Genomic DNA, 21,040 nt, shown 5'->3' with positions numbered 1-21,040 from the left:
TGCACTTGCACTCGTATATCTTTTATTATCTTTTACGGTTTGGACAAAGCTTATATTGGACTGAGCAGAGTCTGGAAATGTGTGCCAGAAGTATTTGTTTTCGTATTTCAAAAGCATTGAATGAGTTGTGAAACGTCAAGATTGAAGAAAAGATTTTCAAGAATGACTAGTCGGTGAATTTAAAAAATATCGCAGATAACGATTAAAATCGCTATCTAAGATTTGCGTTAAAGTTATTTCAAAATAATTGTTATTGAGGGTTTTTAAGAGAAACTAAAATGTTGTTATTATAAACGCTTATAAAGCAAGCTGGATTAAACAAGAATTTAAAAAAAGTGTATTTATAAGGTTGAATAATCATTTGAAGGTGCGATTGACAGATAGGTTATTTTGTTTCCAATGCCTTTCATTTTTTCATTCAATATCGCACTAAGCTCTTAATTTTCCATACATTATAAGCCTATACAGCTTAAACGACGTGAATATCTAATTACGTGTCTAAAAATTATTGTTGGGAAAATAAGGTGTGTTTGCTTGCGATTTTTTTTGTAAGCGTTGAAAATGCGATTCGCGTACATTTTATATGCAAATTATAGAATAAGCTGACGGCAAAAGGTTTTATTAATACAGAACCATTGACTGAAATTCTATTTGCTAAAATAAAAGTCAACTATTATACTAATTTTTAGCTACAATACATTGAGTAAGCACACGCGGATTATCTCTCCCTTAAGTTATTCAATTTTTTTACCCATGCAAATGATACCTTCGTATATCCAATTCTTATAATTTAAAACAAACGCTTATGAGTTTAATTGACCCAATTTACAGACTTATTATTATCCCAAGCAAGTCGTATAAGCATGTGTTCCTTATACCATCATTAAATCCCCCAAAACCTGACCAGAGCAATACTTTTCCGGCAGAACATTAGTTCACACTGTTGGGATTAGTCAAACACAATAAAAACTGACGTCTCCAACTATGCAAATAAAACTCCGTCCGCCCCTTTTTCGTATCGGGGGTGTGGCTAATTGTCTTGCCGATGAGACGGCAGTTTCTCAGCACGCAAACAAGATTCACTGAAAGAAAACCAATTTTTTATAATTTTCGACACTTTAAAAAGCAAAAATTACTTATGTTCTACTCATTATTTAGTATTTTTTACTACTTTGCAGGCCAGCCTTAACCATAATAGTTCTACCTTATATATCATATGTATAAAAAAACTTTGTAAGAAGCTTAAAAAACTTATGTAGTAACGATTCAGTGAATCGAATTGGCTTTAAAGCCACGTTCTCTCAATTTATTTAGTGATTGCCTTAAACCTCGCATTTTCAAAAAGGTTTTTACTGCAGCTAATAAAAACCGAACGTAACGTTTAGTCATCAAAGTGATTTTCGCTTGAATTGTAGTTTTTATTTGATAATTTTCTGTGTTATTGTTTAGTAAAATACTTTAAAGTACTTTGTATACATATGACGCTGAGAATAAAAATTAAAAATAAAAGTAATGAAAAAATGAAGCATATTTTGTTTTACAATACTTTGTGCTATTGCCACCTACACTTTTATGGAAAATCAACTGAAGAATCTAAAATGTACTTATAAAATGCATTGTTTTTTTAAATTATTTTGTTATGTTGATTCCAAAAACCATCCCTTTATAAGTAAAGTACAATAATATATAAGCTCTCAACTTAAATTACTTAATAAATACGGAAATGTATTAACCACTTTAAAGAACCTATTACTATTTTCTGCGCTTTTCGCTCAGTGTGACTGGCTAGAACTTGTTTGGAGAGCGGCTATTGCCGGCACGCAACGATATCGGCTATATATAAGCCAGATAAGCGAGAGATCGGTGCAAATATCGGCGGAAATCGAAGCGAACAACATGGAGCGCTGGCAGAATCGCGTGGCCGTCGTCACTGGGGCCAGTTCGGGAATAGGATCGGCGATAGCCAAGGACCTGGTTCTGGCCGGGATGACGGTGGTGGGGCTGGCCCGTCGGGTGGACCGCGTCAAGGAGCTGCAGAAGGAGCTGCCGGCGGAGAAGAGGGGCAAGTTCTTCGCCCTCTACTGCGATGTGAGCAACGAGAGCTCCGTGAACGAGGCCTTCGACTGGGTGATCCAGAAGCTGGGAGCAGTCGATGTGCTGGTCAATAACGCCGGAACCCTGCAGTCGGGCCACCTGGTGGACATGAACCCGGCCATCATGCAGCAGGTCCTGCAGACGAACATCATGGGCATCGTCCTGTGCACCCAGCGGGCGGTTCGCTCCATGAGGGAGCGCAAGTTCGACGGCCATGTGGTGCTCATCAACAGCATCCTCGGGCACAAGACCATGACCGCCATGGAGGGCGTGGTCCCGGACGTCAACGTCTATCCGCCCAGCAAGCACGCGGTCACGGCTCTGGCCGAAGGATACCGCCAGGAGTTCCTCGGCCTGGGCACCCGCATCAAGATTACGGTGGGTCACCCCATCCCAAGTTATTTATTATAAGAAGTCATAATTGGGAAATCAGTTTTCTATTACTTAACTTTCCGTTCTTGCCCAGACTTTATATTTGCTTGGCAAATCTTAAGCTTTATTTATTAGAATTGTTTTAAATATTTGAAGTAATGTTTCCATATTTCATGTTTAGGAAATTAGATGTTTAAAATTAATTCTGATTGACACTGTTATGATTTTTATTAAGAGAATTCCTATCAATCCCCCCTTCAAAATGTTCCTAATTTTTCCCTGATCAAATTTCAGAGCGTCAGTCCGGGAGTTGTGGATACCGAGATCCTGCCGGACAGCATCAGGGAAGCCATCAAGGACCGCATGCTCCACTCCGAGGACATCTCGCAGGGAGTGCTCTACGCCATTTCCACTCCACCACATGTCCAGGTCCACGAGCTCACAATTAAGCCCCTTGGAGAGACCCTGTAGTCCTCTACCAAATTAAACATTTTTTTTTTATATTTTTTTTTTTAGCTTAGTATTGTTTCTGAAAGTATTTCGGATTTTATTTTTAAGCACAGTTTTTTTATTTTACTATTTCGTACCCACCTCTTGTCTAAAAAACATGTAATGGTTTTCCTGTACTGTAAATTTTGAAAACACAAATTTGTTATATAAACAGATTTTCAGCACAATTTTGAACTACTTTTCATTTCATTGTCTTCCACCTCTATGTTTTAACTTTAAAATATTAAAAAATGTGTGTCACTTCTTGAAATATATCGGATTTTCGGAAACTTGATAGAAACTATAAAAACTGATTATTAATATTTAACAAAGCTTTACTTTTAAATATCGAATGTAAAGTATATCGAATGCTTACCACTTCTTCAGCATTAAATATGAATTTCAGCTATTCTTTTTGGAAATTAAAAACGTTCTTGTTTAATTGTAAGCGTAAATACCATCTAACCAACTTTTGATTACTTTATTTTGATAGCTTCTCTGATTTATTTATCTGCACATTGAGCTTCGGGTCATCGATGAAAGTTTCCCCAAAAAGAAATGGCGGCTCAAAATAGTTTTTGTTTCAAGTGAAAAATTATGTTAGCTATAAATACGGGCGACGGCAAATGACATTCCGCATAATGGGACAACCAACTAATTGCCAATGGCCCTAATGGCTTTAATTGACAATTTTTGTTGGCCGCCTGCACATGGCGTTCTTCCGAGGAACACAATGGAAATTTTACACAGAAAAGGCGAGCAATAAATGGGGAAATAAAGGCAGTGCCTCTGTTCAAATTAAATTCTCTGTGGTAAAAGAGTGTCGTGCGGAATTGGGCATCTTCGAGCAATAGCTTTATATAGTACGAGGAGGAAACCGAGTCATTAGAGAGTCCTCTGTTTTGCAGCTTCCTTTACACAGAAACCACTTTTAGTTCATTTTAAATGCCTTGCTTTGCAATATAATAGGCAATTTTATATCAATGGTTTTAACACTTCAAAAGAGAAGCCTTTTTTTTATGAACAAAGCTTAAAAACAGAAAAGAAAACAGTATAAAACAGAACAATTTGTCTTTACTTTTTTTTTTTGGATAGTTATAAATAAAGTTGCAATTAAGTTTTATGTATGACATTAAAATAAAAAGCTGTGTGTCATATACATTTTTTTATAGCTGTGTGGTGTATAGTATTTTATTGCTGTGTATTTCTTGCTGCCGGCCACACATTTGATTTTATTTGCGCTTTTTCCGAGTTGCTGTCCGTCCGGAAACTCAATTTGTCAGACAAATGCGATGGAGCTGCAGCAGCAGAGCATAAAACAGGACCCACAGCAGCTCCAAGGACAATGAAGCATCCTTGGCGAAGTCTATTAAAGCCAAGTAAACACAATTCTCAATGAACTGCAGCTGCAAATTCCAATTGACTTCAATCAAAAGATGACCGCATCAAATAATGAAATTAAACGATTTCCTCCGCCTTTGGTTGGCTTAAAATACCCATGAGCAATCATAAACACATAAAAGAAAGGTGTTATCAGCTTTTGTGATCAATTCAATTACATTTTTATTTGAAGAAAATACGTTTAGGCCATTTAATACATTATAACATTATAAGATTATTTGCAAAAACATAATAAAGGCGCCTGTTTGCAATAAAACAATCTATATAACAATAAGTCTTCACAAATTAATACAGCTAAATTGAAAATAATTATTAAAAATCCTAAATCTTAGAATGATATTTGCCCACAACAGAAAAATGGTTCTTTTGAACAATCCCAAAAGGATTTCTTTTGTCCAAAACTGATTCTGGTACAAAATCTAGTTGTTATACCTTTAATTTTGCTAATAATACTCGTTTACCCATCAACTCTAGTTATTAATAATAAACGTGGAGTCCAAAAGTGTACTGTATTTGTTGAAAAATAAGTAAGTCATAAGTAAATGAGATATATTCTCAATCACGCCCGCAAATCGCAAAATCAGAATACATAATATTTGGAGTCTACTCGTGAATACGCAGCGAATGTTTATTTTTTACGACCCCGTTCATGCCTTCCAGCCTTGGGGGCGTGTCCGCCTTTTTGTTTGCAAAAAACGCTTTAAAAAACTAAAAAAAAAGCTAATATATTTGGATTCAACATGCAAATTCTCTTGGTGAGTCCACAGTGAAAGAAGATTTAGTAAAAATGCCAGGCCCACAAAGCCCGAAGCTCTTGGATTCTGGTAATAAATGCGCAGCGAATGGCGTTGTTAAAAATTTGCGTGAACTTTTATCTGAGTTATCTTTTCAATCAAATAATAAAAATATTAAAAAAATCATTTAAAGATTCCCTTTGTAAAAAATTAAATTGATGTAAGCTAATGTAATTTTAATTAGCATTCAAATAGATGGCTGTGTTTTTTCACGGACCCCCTGCTCGTTCTGCCATTTGTTTTTCTTCCGAAACTTGAGATTGATCGATTTTCATATCTGCTTCCCATTTATTTGTTTGACTCGCTCTTTGTTTGTCTGTTTTGGCCATCTTTATCAAAGTTGTTTTGACGGTCTCGCAAGGCCGCCAGCTGTCAAAAGTTTTACATGCCGCCCCCATCCAGAGAGTCAAGACTCCAATCTACACATCCCGTCCAGTTGCGGGTCCGATTCCAATTAAGCTGTCATTATGGAAACTCAACTAGAAAGACTCGTTCGTGCCAGAGAGAAATCTTGGATATTATTATAATTAGATGTGAGATTCCCGTGTGTTTATCAACCGCAAATGGTTGATTAATTAGTTACCAATTTAACTGAATAGCCGGCAAGATACGTCTATTTATTATGCGCCCCTCGGACCGAATCATCATGGGTTATAATAATAAATTCATGCCAGCGGCTAGCTCCGCTTGTAAAGAATTGTTTATCACTTATTTACGCTTTTTTCTAGGCGAATTAATGCAAATGCAATTAGTTCGATTAACCGACATCTCTGGCGGGCTTAATTAATATTAGATTGTTTCGAGCGGAGCCAAAGGGGAAATGCAACTTAATTTCATTGTATGAAATTGATTTGCCTCTTTCCTTTTTTGAGCTGTCTGTGTATGCATAAATTATTTGCCAATTTATGCGCTGTCTGTCACAAAAAAATCAGCCGTGCAAAGGAAATGCAAAAAATGCAATGAAATTTAATAAATGCTAAATTTAAATAAATCGAAATCCAATGAACTAAGAGAACTCGCTTAGACAACGTATCAAATTCTATGCATTTTTAATTGATTACAATATTTTATTTCAAAGCAATTTTGCTGCTTTAAAATATTTATAGGTATTTTTATAAACTGAAGTGGTAAGAAGGGGGAACTTTAAATTGTACAGCTGTTGAGCTCCGTACTTTGTTAGACAATTTTTTAATGCTCAATTAAAACAATTAAATTGTCGAATTTTTTACATACATGAATGGACATAAAAAACGCTTTTACGCTTTTAACATTTAAAGGTGCTAAAGATTTATGCAGTAAAAACTTACTGAATTAAATAATAAGTTTAATGAGTTTACTTAGAAGGATACTTAATAGTGTTTTTTAAGTTCGCAGAAGACCGAAACTCGCATAATTGAAGCTTATATACCCTTGCAGTCACCAAATATAATATGTCAAACAAAATACATAACGACTAAACAACATCGAAGCTATGACAATTTTTCTATAATTTTACATATTTTCGACTATTGTTTATATGGCAGCTATATGATACAGTCGTCCGATGTTGATGATACCCTTTTGCTCTGCAAGGGTATAAAGTCTGTTTCATCCGAGGTTGCTGCGCCCGGGGCATCTGGCAGCTGGTGCAGCAGAATCCTTGGAGGCTGTGTGCTACATGGCTACATGGCTACATGGCATGTAGTACGTGCAGGAGGCAACCCATCAAATCGCAAAAAGGAAATCAAAATCAATGTCAATATTTTTTTGAGCCAAATCGAGGCTGGCAGAAAAGGCGCTAAGTCAGGCCGGCAATAAGGAAAATGAGCACGTGCGAGGGAAACCCAGAGGGGAAGGGGATGAGGAGGAGGAGGTTGGATGGGGGGTGGAGGAGGAAAGGCGAGGGGGAGTGGCAGGCAGTTACAGTGGCAAACTTGGCAAAACTGTCGCCAGGCACAAAGGATGCGGGCTGAAACAATAAGTAACCGAAAGGAGGACCAAAAGGGGCCAGGTTGAGGTAGACTGGCGTCATCATTTATCACGCGCTCTCTCAAACACACACAGCCAATCAGACACACACACACACACACACGGAGAAAGGTCAAGCAAAGTGTTATCCTTGGAGCCATCAAGGCAATGCGGGAAGGGGAAACCAGCTGCCAGCTGTTCCTCTCGGTCCTTGGATCCCTGGAAAGACATGTGCACTCAGAGAAAACTATCAGTAGACCCCAAATGCTGTACAATATAATTAAAGATCATCACTCCTTAGTTAATTGTTATTAGTTTTACTTTAAGATGTTATAAACTAATCATTAGGCATATCTTATATTAACCAAAAGAAATGCGCTTTGTTATCATTGAAACCTTTTGTTATTTAACACTTAAAACGAAACCATTTAAAAAAGACTTTTATATACGTATTAACCTCATAATTGGGAAATTTTAATTCGATGTCTTTAATGCATTGAAAGTTTTTCTAATATACATTAAAAGCGCAACTATTTGTTGTTTTTTTTTTTAATCTATAAAAAGGAATTTCTGAAGCAATCACATAACGTTTATTGTTTTTTAAATGGAACCGTAAAACCAAAAACAAGTCCCACGTTTACTTAAATGAATTCTAATTTTGGTTAAAAAATACTTTTAATACATCTGAAAACGAGATTTTTTGAGGAGTGTAAGGGGAAAAAGAAAACGTTAGTGAAAATCACTATCGAAATGAAAATACCAATGATGTGAGGAAAAGGCTGCAATTGGGCACTGCCAGTTGGCCTTGTTCTGTGCGATAATCGTCAAAGAAGCCTTTCATCATTAATAAAAGTCCCGCATATCAAAGTAACTTTTCGCCCTTTCCCTTTCAAGAATTCTGTAACAATTTTCATGAAGTTTTCCTATTACGCATGTGTTAACAGTTAATAAAAATTATAGACAAAAAAATATGTTATATGTATTTAAATTGTGGAAATTGTTTCGAAATACTAAAATAAGGTTTCAAATTTAAAAAAAAGAATCCTTTAATCCTAAGTAATTTTGTTTTAATTATTCAGTTTGGGTGACCATCTTATTTATAAATTAATAATAATTTAGTTATTATTGTTGAAATATAAAATAAGTTAAAAAAATAATTTTTATTTTTCAAGAATGAAGTAAAAATATTTTAATCAATAGCATTGCTCTTATCAAAATAAATCCCCGTTGGAAATAAAACCACTTTTCAATTATTTTGTCTTTTTTTGTGTTTTTGGAAAATTTTATTTAAATTTTTTTACTTTTTTTGTTGCAGTTTTCGACGCTGATTGATGCCTTTATTTTCTTTGTGTTTCAATTTACATAAAGTTATTTGTGTAGAGGGTTTTTAGCTTTGTTCTTTGTTGGGGGTTTTCGAATACCGATCAATTTATTTAAATAATTCGCTTGCACAATATTATTAATTTGCTCTCTTTTTATATATATTTATATATAATGTTATACAATATATTTAATATAATTATTTTGTATTTATACATAAAAATAGTTTCTGTAGCACAAATTATTCAGTTAATTTTCTTTTTGTTTTCCCGGTTTTTATTTTTTGTTTTGTTTTTGTGGTTGCTTCTGACGACACATGGCAAAGAGCGAGAGGCAAGGAGTTAGTTCAACAGAAGGGGAAAGGGAAAATAAAAATATATAGGAAAATATAGAAAGTTATGGAAATGAAGTCTCCCGATGAGAAGAGCATACATACATTTGGTGGAATACATATGGCTCGCGACTCGAATAAATCATAATAAAATAGATCCGGCTCTGTTAACTTGGTCTCTTGATTCAGACACATGCGTTCGGTGCCGCGCGCTTCTTTAAAATGGCTTAAATAAAAACTTTGCTTTGCTTGCTTTAAAATGGAGACGTACAGGCGTCTCTCTTCTTGAGCGGATAACGAAAGAGGTCTACATTAAAATCGAAGGGGTTAAGGTTAAAAATTAATTACAATGGGTTCTGTCGTTTGGTGTTGTTGTTGGTTGTGTTTGGGTGTGTTGGTTGTGTTGGTTGTGTAGGTTGTGTTGGTGAACAAAAGCAAAAAACGCAAGTCGTGGGTGTTAACTTAAAAATGTACACACGACAAAGGAGCTAGTCGACTTATCCAGGCATAAATACTACCATACTAGTACAAACGTTTCGCCTGCCGAATCAACACGAGTGTGAGTGGGTGTGTAGTTAATTAATATAATTAAAAAGTACATACAAGCTAGGCGCATACCCTCGTCATCGCGGGGATCTTGGACTGTTCGAATCTCTCGTTTGTCTGTCTGCCGTTCGTAATTACATTTTACAGCGCTTTAAATAATTTATTTTACAAATGTGCAAGTGTGGACCCGCGAACGAAAAAAAAAACTTCTAACTGCTTCACATTATCCTTATCATTATCATTATCCTCTCTCTATATCTCGCTTAACACATGCAGAACGGGTTTAGCTGCGCGGGTAGGACTAAATCTTATCCTTTCTTCGAGAAGCCAACTTTTTCGCTAAGCTAAACCATTAAGTGGCGAATGTTTCGTCTCTTCTCCATCATTATGCTTCTCATTCCTAGCTTTTTTGTTTCTTTTTGTTAATGTTTCATTTCCTATCGAAAGTTTTTGAGTATGCCGCAGGAGGCTCGTAAAAAGAATTACTCGTAGTTATAAAACTCATTACATGAGTTCCACGAAAATTTGAAAAGTTTATAAAAATCTCAGGGCATTGACCAGTTTTCGGGGGACGTTGGAAAGTGGAATTAATGTTTCCAAAACGAGAGGAACCTGCCATTGAGCTCCGTTACAGATTTAAATCATTTTTAAAGGTAATTCAACTACTCTTACGCTTTTGTTGATATCTTGCCTTACACAGTTTGACGTTTAAGCTTAAAGATCTATGAGCTTTCAACCCTGCAGTTTTCCTCTTTCAAATACTTCACCCCCAAAACTGATCTAAGCCCTCACACCTTGCAGACTTGCAGACCATTGAATGATCTGAAGGCCGTTTCAAATCGCGGGTTCATAGTTGGCCCCCCAGCACTACTGGTCCTACGTTCTCTACGAGTCTCTGCCCTTCACTTGATGATGCTTAATTAACGTTTTCATGTTGATCTGGTTCTGTTGATGCTGTTGCTGCTGCTGCTGCTGCTGCCGCTGGTGTTTCGCTGTGGTGTCTTTGTGGCTGCTGATCGATCGACTGACTACGGCTCAACACTCACTCTGCGACATGTCGATCTCCTTCTTCACGCTGCGCGATAACCGGTCCAGCTCGGCGGCCGCATCCGTGCGCACGGCCAGCTTCTCGGGCGTCATCATTGCGTCGGTGCCGTTGGCAGTGCGGCCCGGTCCCACCGGACTGCTGGCTGCTCCCGGACCGCCGCTCGCCGGACTGCCCGACTTTTTGTGCAGCAGCGAGTTGAAGAAGTTGGCCAGAACGCCCTCAGCTCCTGGCGTGGCTGGCGTCAGCTTGGGATCGATCTGGGAGTGGGTAAGCAAATGAAATTCGTTTCGGTTTTATGCGTTCACTTTATACCCACCTTTTTGGGTGAACTCTGACCCGTGGTGCCGGGCGTCCGAGGACCGCTCTTGTTGCTTCCCACGCCCTGCGACCGCAGTGGCGACTCGCCGCGCACCTGGTCGCCCTGCTTGAGGATCTCCTGCTGGCGAGCCAGGAAGGCCTGCTCGTCCTCCGTCTGAACCTCCGCCTCGCGATTGGAAACCGCCTGCAGAAAGTAGAGAGGCAAGTTAGCAAAAACTAAATAATCACGAACTTAAACTAGAATTAAGGAAATAATGCAATAAACAAATGCCTCAGAATATTGCTGATCAACTACGAAATAATGGATATTAATTCAACATGGTCCTTAGATTTCCAGAAAAAATACGTATCTTTATAATGGGACTGAATTCTTATAGACATACCTTTCTAGTTGGTGGCGACTTGATGATATCTGTGTAGGGATTCTCGGCTTTAACTCCATGCATGTTCTCGTACAAAATACTAATCTTTTTCAGGCTATCCCAGCCAGCCGGACTGCAAAGATCGGTACGATATAAGTAAACAATCAAATCAAATCAAGGACAATAAAAAGCAAGCAAAGAGACACCCACATGAGTACCGCATCCTTCTCAACGACTAGCGCTGGCGTATGGAATGGTAGGCCATAAATTCGATGCGTCAGATATTTGTAGAGGAAATCACAGTTTTTGTCTTCTTTGACGCTCGTGTAGAAGAGCGAGGTGCCGTGCCGCAGGCAGAAGTTGCGGATCCACTGCTGGATGAAGTCGAAGTGCTCGTCACGATACTCGTACTCCTTCTCCAGTGTGGTCATGTAATCCGTCTGCAAGCCACAAACAAGAATTGATTAAGTTAAGTACGGAGCATTGTGCTTGATCCAACGAACCTTTGTGACCACAACAACGATGTCGAGGCCCAGATTTGTAATTAGTGCGTCCTCGGTCAGCGGCAGAAGGTCGTCCTCGTCGATCGAGTTGTTGCGCAACGTCCGCTTGACGGGAGAGCCGGGATCCAGGTCGTCGCCCACCTCGCAGTACGTCTGCCACGTGGTGGTCAGTCGCTGGCGGGCCGCCTCCTTCTCTTTGGCGTCCAGCTGCAGGCTATCGATGTGCTGGCCCAGCACCTTGATCCAGTGGTTCAGCTGCTCCAGCCAGCCCCACGGCTGCGTCATCGAGACGGTGAGGATGACGAGTGTGTGTGCATAGTTCGTTTCGTTGAGCGCATAGTGAAGCAGGTTTGTGTGTCCTGGATCGCCGTCCAGGACCCAAACGCCCAAACGCGTCATGTCTACAAGCGAAGATTGAATGCCAAGTATTAGCATTAGCATAAGTACGATTTAAGTGCAGGCTCCGATTGAAATACCCACCGTCTCTGTACTCGTCCTTGACATCGATGTAGGCATACTCCAGGCCGGAGCCCTTCTTCGGATCCTCGACGCCCTGCAGTTTGGCAATGAGTGTCGTCTTTCCGGTGGCATTGTCGCCTAATACTAGTACAGATTTGTTTGATGGAAGTTTTGTGCTGCCCTGTGTTTGTACTTCATTCAATATCGCCGACCTGCAAGAAAGCAAAGGGGCTTTATTACTAAAAGAGTTTATACTAAGTACTTAATAAAGCATTTCTGATAGATTATTAAATAGAGCTTCGAAATCAAGGTTATATTTCCCTTTCTTTGGGAGTAATTAACTTCAAGAAAATGTGTAACACTACCAGTAATTTTGATTTGTTTCAGCAGACTTAGCACCGAACTCTAGAGCTCTCATGATCTCCAACTTCTAACTTCCAACTTCATGAAACTGTGCGAATTGTACGCATTATTTGGCTTTTCCGCTGACACGAGTAATCGAAATCAGGTCAGAGCTTCGTCATTCATCCCCACTTCTTCCTTTTCGCAACATTCCGCCATCGAGTTAATTGGCGGACCCCCAACGACCCACCAAACGCCACACCTCCTCCTCATGTTTCCCAGCCCACGGTTCGTGCTCAATTTTAGTGTTTTGGAACTGTGTACGTCAATATTTGATATGGTTTTGCATGCGATTCTCAAACGACGCAGCAATAGCAATGTCTGCAATTCAATTAGACCAATTAAATAATTTTCAATTGGTGTGGAGCGAAATGCTTGTGCTCGTCGCACCAACAACGATCCTGGCGGGCAGGCAGTCCGCTCCGAGTGTCCTGTCCCAGTGTGTCCTGTCCCGACTGCCAGGACATGCAAATTGACCGAAGGACCTGCTGCTCCCCCGCCGCATCTCCCGAATCCTCCGCGCGACTGCGGGAAATATCGATTGCGAGCACTTTTCCAGTTCGCTTCGATTGTTTTGTTTTGGTCGGGTCCTTTATTGAATGCGGCCCTTTCTCATTTGCCTATGAATACGGCACAGTGGTTCGGGTTTTCTATGCACAGCATTCACATTACTTGGTTATAAAATTGAGAAATTCATCTTAGGGAAAAACATTTACGAGTTCAAAGCAATAGCATGCCTTTATATATCTTGGTTGGATTCTGTAGTTCATTTCATTTTGTAACTACATATATTATTCGCCTATAAAAAATTTCTTTTAGTTCCCTTTTAATTTGAATGCTTATTATTATTATTCTTATTTGTAACTAATATTAGTTGGTTGTAATGTTGTAAAGATATGACGTAATAATATATGACATATTTTCCTTTTAAGAACTGATATATGGTTACTTTTTGTATAAGAAAAATCCCATCTACTTCTCACCAAGTCCATGTATTTTTAACCAATAAAAACCACTTAAATCCTGCTTCCTCCCTGCCATTTCCACGCTTCGGTTTCCCCACGAACCAATTAAGTTCGCATCCTTCCCTGTTGTTTCCCCAGCCTTTCGCTGGCTTCTGACCCAATTCGGAGGAAAGTCAGCCTGCGGCCCACTGTGCGGTGGCAAGCGAACACTTTAACGTTCTCCATTCGGTGGTGGCTAGTTGGTAGTTGGTTCCTGCGAAGGCTGGAAGAGGAGGAGGAGGAGGGGGAGGAGGAGGAGGAGGTGGAGTGGTTCCCCGTTGGCATGGTGCACGCGAAAAGCCAAACGAAAGGTACGTTTTCCATTCGAACTCCGCTCTGCCGTCGAGGAGTCCGTCTTGAACTGTTGGTCGCGCTGGTTGAGAGCTGAATATTTTCCACACCTTGCGAAAATTGGAGCATACGCCATAAGATGAGTTTGCTTTTGAGGCGGCGTTCGCGCAGCGAGACGCGTCCTCAGGAGGCTCCTCCGGCGGACAAGACCAAGCTGGCGGAGTCCGAGAAGCCGGGAAGGCAGCTGCATAGCCAGCAGCAGCAGGCGAAGACCCACCAGATGCGCCACCATCCACCGCACGCCAGTGAACAAAGCCTCAACAAACTGGGACTGGCTTCCAGTGGCTCCATTGGCTCCAGCGGCTCCGGTGGAATGGGCAGGCGCAAGACCTCCGCGGAGCTCATCAGCGAGGCCAAGATGTTCCTCGGCGAGTCCGTGGGTGTTCCGGTTCCCCTGATGGCCACCGGTGGTGCCCGCTTGGTCAGCACCCGACGACCCATTACGCCCCGCGAGTCCGGAAGGGTTTTGTACGGCAAGGTGGCCTTGGCAGGTCGCCCACCCAGCGCCTTCTCGTAGGTTCCATTTCGTAGGAGATCGCAGTGACGCAGTTCAAAAGGTTTCCCTCTCCTTCTTCGATTAGCATGCGGTATCTGCAGAACGAGAAGCCGTCCACGCCCCGCCAGCTGCCGGCTCTCTCCGGCTCCGGACCCGCCACGCCCATGCCCACCAGGAACGGAGCACTCCTCTGCCAGTCGAGCACGGAGACCCTCATCGAGCTGCTCAAGCAGCACAGCGGCCTCAAGGATTGCAGCGACGAGACGGTGCAGCACATCAACGCGGTGAGTCCTGGATACCCAGGCTTACTTTTCCATTTCTTTTGCATTTATGTATAAGTTTTCTGATCCAATATTTATGCACTTATGATTTGGGTTAGAGTGTTCCACTCACATATTGCTTGGGTTTTCCACTTGAATTTTATCATTGTGGTTTGAAGTTATTGATATTCTACAGACGTTCCATTCTTCAGATACTTTAATTTGTATCTTAATAACAGAGTAGTAATCATTTGCTGTGTTCCTTTTCTTTCGAATATTTTAAATATTTTACCATTTGATAAACAGTGTTTCTTATTTAGTCAGGATCCATATTAATAATGCTTTCAAAGGCTGACTATAAGTTTTCTGATCTTGTATTTATGATCTGGGTTTGAATTTTCCATTCACTTATTGTTTGGGTTTCCCACTTGAATTTCACCATTGTGGTTAATAGTTAATTAACTATATATATATAATAATTAACTATATATATATAATAATTAACTATATACATATATATAGTTAATGTTCTACAGGCTTTCCAACTTTCAGACAGTTTAATTTGCATCCGTGTTCCTTTCGTTTGAATACTTTAAATATTTCACCATTTTGGTAAACAGTTTTTGTTATTTAGTCAGGATCCCTGTTAATTACTCATTGCTTAATGACTCATTGCAGATCCTTCAGGAGCTCTATGTGCGCGTGAGGAAGCAGGAGCGTAGCTTCAAGCGCGGCTTCATCCTGGGCGGACTCTATGGTTTGGTGGAGTGTAGCTCCCCACGAGTTTTGTTGGCTGTCGCGCGGGTTGTTCTGGCCGTGAGTCATCAGCTGAGAAAGCTCTCCGTACTTTCCCCCTAATGGGTATTCCCCTTAAATCCCTTTCAGCTCAGGGTGACAGGGAGCAACCTCACGGGCGCCTGCAAGCTGATCTTCAAGGTGGCCAGGCACGAGCAGCACGACGCCCTGTTCCACGAGCACGACGTGCTGGAGCTGCTCATCGATGGGTTGGGACACGCCTCGCCCTTGGACGAACCGGAGGCCTGCATTTACGCCTACGGCTGCATCCGCTTCTTGACCGCCAGCAGTGCCCAGGAACGGGACGATGCGCTCAACCGCAACTGGATCGGCTTGGAGAGCTCCTCCGGCGAGGGCCAGGCGCTGCCCATTCCCGCCCTCATGCCGCCCGCTCTGTCGGCCATCTCGCCCTCCCTCTGTCCCAGGAAGCTGACGGGCCAGCAGACGCTCGTTGCCCGTTTGGCTCGCCACGGAGCCGTCGAGCTGATGATCCTGCATCTGCAGATGCTCAACGAGGCGGGCGCCACCAAGCGGCTGCAGGGCCCGCCGCTCCACACGCTCTACCAACTGTCGGCGGCCATGAGAGCTCTGGCGGATGTCTCGCAGCAGCAGCAGCGCCTGCAGCTTCAGCTGCAGCTGGCCTGTCCGCATCTCATCCGGGCAGCCGAGGTCTCCATGGGCGAACTGGAGGTCCAGGCCAATGTGGTGCGCACTCTCAGGTGGGTGTGGCTTTATGCCTCTTTAAGGAGCTCTAATTCGGTTTGAAATCCCTTCCAGCGTTCTTTCCGAGGACTCCGATTGCTGTGAAACGCTGCACAACTACGCCGCCAGGATTGGCCAGCTCCTGGGTCCTTCGTGTGCCGGCGGTGGTGGTCAGTGCAGCGAACGTTTGCTGGCGGTGCTGAGTCGCTTGGGCTACATGCTGGGCAATATCCTGGCCAAACACGAATCAGCGCGCATTCAGGTGGGTTTTCTTATCAGTTGCTAGTAACTATGAATTGTAATGAAATCGTTAATTCATTTATAAGGCTATAATTTACAGATTACTAATATGTAATTCTCTTCATTTTCAGTACTTTCACAACGATGTTGCCATGGAGTATCTCCTGAATGTCTTGGAGCAGCTAAACGAGCGTTCGCCCACCAGCGTGGCTCTCCTGGATGCCCAGATCAAGCTGATTCGAGTGGTGGCCAACATGAGCGTGAATCCCGAAGTGGGCGCCGGTTTGGGAAATGTGCGTTCCTTGGGCGCCGTTCTCTTACAGCTGTTGAGCAAAACCAGCGGAGAGTTGGCCAAAAAGAAGGTGGGTTTGCTTGCTCCAATCCCAGTCAGAGTTTAACCGGGGTTTGTACTCCCTTTCGCGTTCAGTCCCCTGAACAACAGGAGCTTCTGCATGCCACTTTGGGAGCCCTGCACAATCTGTGCTTCTACCAGGACAAACAGGCAGCTGTGCCGCCCTTGGCCGAGGGATCCCTTCAGAGTTTGATCGATGATTTGTCCGCCTCGCTGGCCAAGGTTTTGGGCAGCTGCCAGACCGCGGTGACCAAGGTGGAGTTGGCCCGCGTGCTGGGCAATCTGACGAGGAACGAGCGGGCACGTCGGTGCTTCTGTGCAGCCGGAGGATTGCCGCTGATGGTGCAGCAGCTGACGAAGCAGGCGGCTGGCCAGGATTACGAGCTGCGCACCTGTGCCATCGGCGTCCTGGTGAATCTGCTGGGCGATGGCGAGCAGCGAGGTCCTTTCCTGCAACTGCGAGGAGCGGAACTGCTCTCCTTGCTTCTGCGCGGATCCTTGGAGCAGGAGGACTGGTTCCTGGCCAACATTGTGTGTCAGGCCCTCTGGAATCTCCTCATCGATGGCCAGTGTGCAGCGAATCTCTGCCAGAGCGGCAACATTCTCGACGAAGTCAGCGATCTGCTCGCCGATTATCTCGATGAGGAGCGATTACTGCCCGGCGATAACGATGACGACGAACCGGAGCGGGAACAAGAGAATGTGGAATGTGAAACGGAAACGGATGCAGAAGCCCACGATGCTTTGTGGGAGGACTTCGCCTTGGTCGCCACCGATCTGCTGGAGCGCATCCAAAACAACTTCGATAGGCAACAGCAATCGCAGACTGTGGTGCAGCCACATGCCGATAACGAAGACGATAACGATGTTTTTATCGAAGAAATGTAGTACCAGTTCGATCGAAAGTTTATACTGTTTCTATATGTTTGCATTATAATTCGATAATTATCTTAAACTTAATAATCCAAGTCGATAAAAATGTTTCGAAAATACTCGTGTTATTCTTTGAACAACGGATTTGGGTGGGGATATGTTGAGAGTCCCTTTACTGCTTTCTCATAATAATATAATATTTCAATATATGAAGCTAAGAAATTTTTGCACTTAAATTGCAAAACTGTATCGGAAATGATTATATTTAGGAAATGACCATTAAAACAAACATGACGTCTTTTGTCAATGAAGAAATGTAAATATATACGAACAAGTTCCTCATATTTCAAGACACTTTGTTACAAACTTTTGGTTTCGTCTAATACTGATATAATTCTGATATGAACATAGATTCATTGGCAACAGCGTTAGTATTACTTTAAAAATATCAACATTACTGATTGTGAAAAATCCTGTACCCGCAGAACTTTGCATACTTATAATATAATATAAAGAAGATATCAGAAGGTATGCTTATTTTAAATTCAAGCTATCCATTACTGCAAATGGTTTTATAAGAAAGGTGGAGAATCAAGAAGCACTTGGGAAATACTATACGCGAAATGCATATGAATCATTTTTAAAAGAAAACATTTGATACTTCTTTGCAGGTGCGAATTCAGCTTTCTTAAAGTTGGTTAAGCTAATCATTTGAAATTTAAACTATTTCACATTTTTGTATAATATACGTGTTGATAAATTTTGTTTAGTTTTAAAAAAAACTCTTCTATATTCTACATTTACCAAAAATATGCAACCTAATAATGGAATACTTTTCCCTCCTTGTTCGAATATAAAATAGCAAATGAAGGAAATTTGAGAATGCAATTCAGTAAATCTTCCCCAGGTGCTTTGCCCATTTATGTGGACTAGTGTAGCTTAAACCAAACGACATATTCAGGTGATGACAACATCGCTCGAACTCACACACGCTAGCGGAAACCAATACACGCACGTCTTAAAGCCAAGTTTGGGTTCCAATCGGAATCGGTCTTATTGGCGGGCAGCCCATTAAGCTGGGTTTTATTTATAAGTATGAGTGTAGACAAATTGATAAAGACGAAAAGAAGGTAAGTCATGCCCCCGATTTGTATTTTGTTTAGTGAAATTATGAATCATCCCCGCACATTGTTGCTCTTTAGCCCTCTCTCTTTTCTGTTCCTCTCTGTTTTTTCTTATTGGACGTATCTCTCTCATTCTTCTTCTTATTAAGCTTTTTGTAATATTTATTTACGCACTTTGTTTATTAATTCGCATTTGCAAAAAGCCTAGAATCTTTAGGTAACGATTGAGGTTAAATAGGGGCAGGTAGTCAGAAAAAAATGAAATGACAGCATGCCAATCAGCTGGAGTTTGGCTTCAGAAAAAAAAATGGGAGTTGCCGGCTGCCACGGAACGTCTAAGAAAATGTTGCACAGAAATTAAAGTAAAGAACATTAGTTACCAACTGCCACAAAGATAATAGTGATGGCAAAAATCTGCTTGCAAACGTCATCCAAAGAAAGTTATAAAAAAAAGAGCAAAACATTGAGCTCCTCTCTTACGGATTTCATTTTGTTTATCTTTTTGGTTTCTCTTTTTTGGTCTATTGCACTATTTTTTGCATCTTTAATGGTACTCCAAACATTTTTAAGGTTGTTTTTAGCAAAGAAATGTTGAGACAAACATTTCATAACTTTTTGTATTGGTATATTAATTGTATTTCCCCTTTAATTTCTCAGGGTTTTTGAATTTGATAGTAAACTTTACTTGTCAAGATTGCAAGACTGTCCGGAAACATGTTTTCAGGGAATATGGAATTGTATTTTACGATTTTAATTAGAGTTTCTTTGGAACCTAAATATGTAGATGTTTTCCCTAATTTCTCCTTTAATAAAGGGCGTTTTTCTGAAGAGTTTTGTATTGTCGCGAACCACTTCGTTGGGTGTTCTATTGAATGGGGACCAGCATATCCTAAGGTTTCTATTAAAATCCCCTATGTTTTGGGCACAAATCTTTGGAAGGTTTCTTGGGGTTGCATCTACACTTACCATAAGTTTTCCTTTTCCGCAGCGGCATCCTTTTTCTTGGTGGTGAAGGATGATGTCAGCGCATTCGTTTGCGTCCCACTGTCCAGCGCCATGTTGTTGTTGTTGGCTCTGCGCTGCGGTATTCCTATTGGACTGCTCTCCTGCTCCTACGCCTTGTTGGGTTTCCTGGTCCAATTGGGAATCGGGATGTGCTGGAGCTGCGTGAGAGAGTTGGAGGAAGGGAGGTGGGATGAGAAACAGTTGGCAAACAAAAACAAACACACACGCGCGGCAGAGCGAGACGGCTGCCAGGTGTCGGCTGCATATGATTTCGCAGTCTATTTAAATAACTTTACTTAATTTGTTTATGGCAATGCAAGGCTGCACACTTGTTTTTTTCCTGTGCATTCGTCACCGCTCTCTCTCGCCCTCTCTCCCTCGCGCTTTTTGTTGCTTTAGTTACGACGCACAGCTGCTGACAAATTCGCAAATTTCCTCTTCTCTCTCTCTCTCTCTCTTTTCTTTCTTTTTTGGTGCCCACTTCTTTTCTTTTCGTACGTACGCAGTTTTTCACGCTCTTCGCTCTCCGGTGAAAACTCGCGGCCCTGGATCTTCACGCACGTCCGCTGGGCCTCCTTTCTATCGCTCCAATATGGGCCGACGGAAAATAACAACAAAAATGTCGACGGGCGAGCGAGGAAATTGAGTTTTTCGCTACGGAAAAAATATTTTGTACGACGAACTAGGGCTGGAACTGAAATCGATTAACCATCGATCAACACCGATAGGCCGATTGTCATGTATTAAAATCAACTATCGAAAGCTAAACAAAAACTCACTAGAAAATCTCCCTCGGCTTGTTCCTCAACCCTTCAATATAGGTTTTGAACACGGATTTTAAAATTGAAATTGGTGTTGCCAGACAACAAGAAAACTTTATCCAAAAAAAAAACTGTAAACTCCGTAAAAAATTTATTTCAATACTATTGATTTGTCAACAAAAATTCAATGAATTGATTTAATTACACTCAGAATTTTTTTATTTTGTTTTTATTTCCAACTTAAAATGCTGTTTTGAGTAAAATTTATGAAATACAAAAATTTTAACTCGTTTCAATAAGGTGTAGTGGGAGTGTTTTGATTCAATAAATTCATTAACAAAATTAAGCGATATACGCTGAAAATTTCTGAGTTTATTTTGGAAATAACTAATTGTTATCAGAAGTATAAAGAAAAATCGACTTCATAACTTCTAAAGAAAAACGAAAGTAATACAAAACAGGGATTTGATCCCTTTAGAACTATCAAATTATAACTGTTAGTCATTATATTTTGAGCCTTGTAATTATATGATAATCATAATAACAGGAACAAAAACCATTACTGATAAGGCCAAACAAGTGAACAATAAATTAAGTTTAATCCTCGCTAAGTAAATATCTATTTTAACAATGTCTTATACTTGAGCTATAATATTAAACAATAATTCAAGGTCCCAATACATCTAACAAA

At 41.0% G+C, this 21,040-nt stretch overlaps 3 protein-coding genes across 5 annotated transcripts; 2 read left to right on the top strand and 1 right to left on the bottom strand.

Annotated features, from left to right (window-relative positions):
- The first annotated feature begins 1,872 nt into the window (after positions 1-1,872).
- Positions 1,873-3,265, top strand: LOC108091247 (farnesol dehydrogenase). Its single transcript, XM_017190359.2, has 2 exons — positions 1,873-2,472; positions 2,761-3,265. Exons 1-2 carry the CDS (start codon positions 1,897-1,899, stop codon positions 2,935-2,937), a joined length of 753 nt encoding a protein of 250 aa, XP_017045848.1. The 5' UTR covers positions 1,873-1,896; the 3' UTR covers positions 2,938-3,265.
- Positions 3,266-8,347: 5,082 nt separating this feature from the next.
- On the bottom strand, positions 8,348-20,332 carry LOC108091222 (cytoplasmic dynein 1 light intermediate chain 1). Of its 3 annotated transcripts, none has more exons than XM_017190326.2 (9): positions 19,999-20,332; positions 19,550-19,746; positions 12,006-12,196; positions 11,526-11,926; positions 11,233-11,462; positions 11,044-11,155; positions 10,659-10,844; positions 10,341-10,599; positions 8,348-9,055 (listed from the first exon to the last, which is right to left on the bottom strand). In XM_017190326.2, exons 2-9 carry the CDS (start codon positions 19,639-19,641, stop codon positions 9,003-9,005), a joined length of 1,524 nt encoding a protein of 507 aa, XP_017045815.1. In that variant the 5' UTR covers positions 19,642-19,746; positions 19,999-20,332; the 3' UTR covers positions 8,348-9,002. The 3 variants fall into 3 exon arrangements, with proteins under 3 accessions (XP_017045815.1, XP_017045814.1, XP_017045816.1); XM_017190325.2 differs by having other exon boundaries at positions 20,091-20,331; XM_017190327.2 differs by lacking the exon at positions 8,348-9,055 and having other exon boundaries at positions 9,313-10,599; positions 20,091-20,328.
- LOC108091221 (armadillo repeat-containing protein 2) lies at positions 13,602-18,006 on the top strand. The gene is made up of 7 exons (XM_017190323.1): positions 13,602-14,254; positions 14,323-14,521; positions 15,176-15,313; positions 15,383-16,011; positions 16,070-16,256; positions 16,366-16,596; positions 16,662-18,006. The coding sequence occupies exons 1-7, from the start codon at positions 13,821-13,823 to the stop codon at positions 17,472-17,474; spliced, it is 2,631 nt and encodes an 876-aa protein (XP_017045812.1). The 5' UTR covers positions 13,602-13,820; the 3' UTR covers positions 17,475-18,006.
- Positions 20,333-21,040: the final 708 nt, after the last annotated feature.

The sequence above is a fragment of the Drosophila ficusphila genome, unplaced genomic scaffold (genome assembly GCF_018152265.1).
Source record: "Drosophila ficusphila isolate 14025-0441.05 unplaced genomic scaffold, ASM1815226v1 contig_198, whole genome shotgun sequence".
Classification (NCBI taxonomy): domain Eukaryota; kingdom Metazoa; phylum Arthropoda; class Insecta; order Diptera; family Drosophilidae; genus Drosophila; species Drosophila ficusphila.
This window is presented reverse-complemented; position numbering and strand designations above follow the sequence as displayed.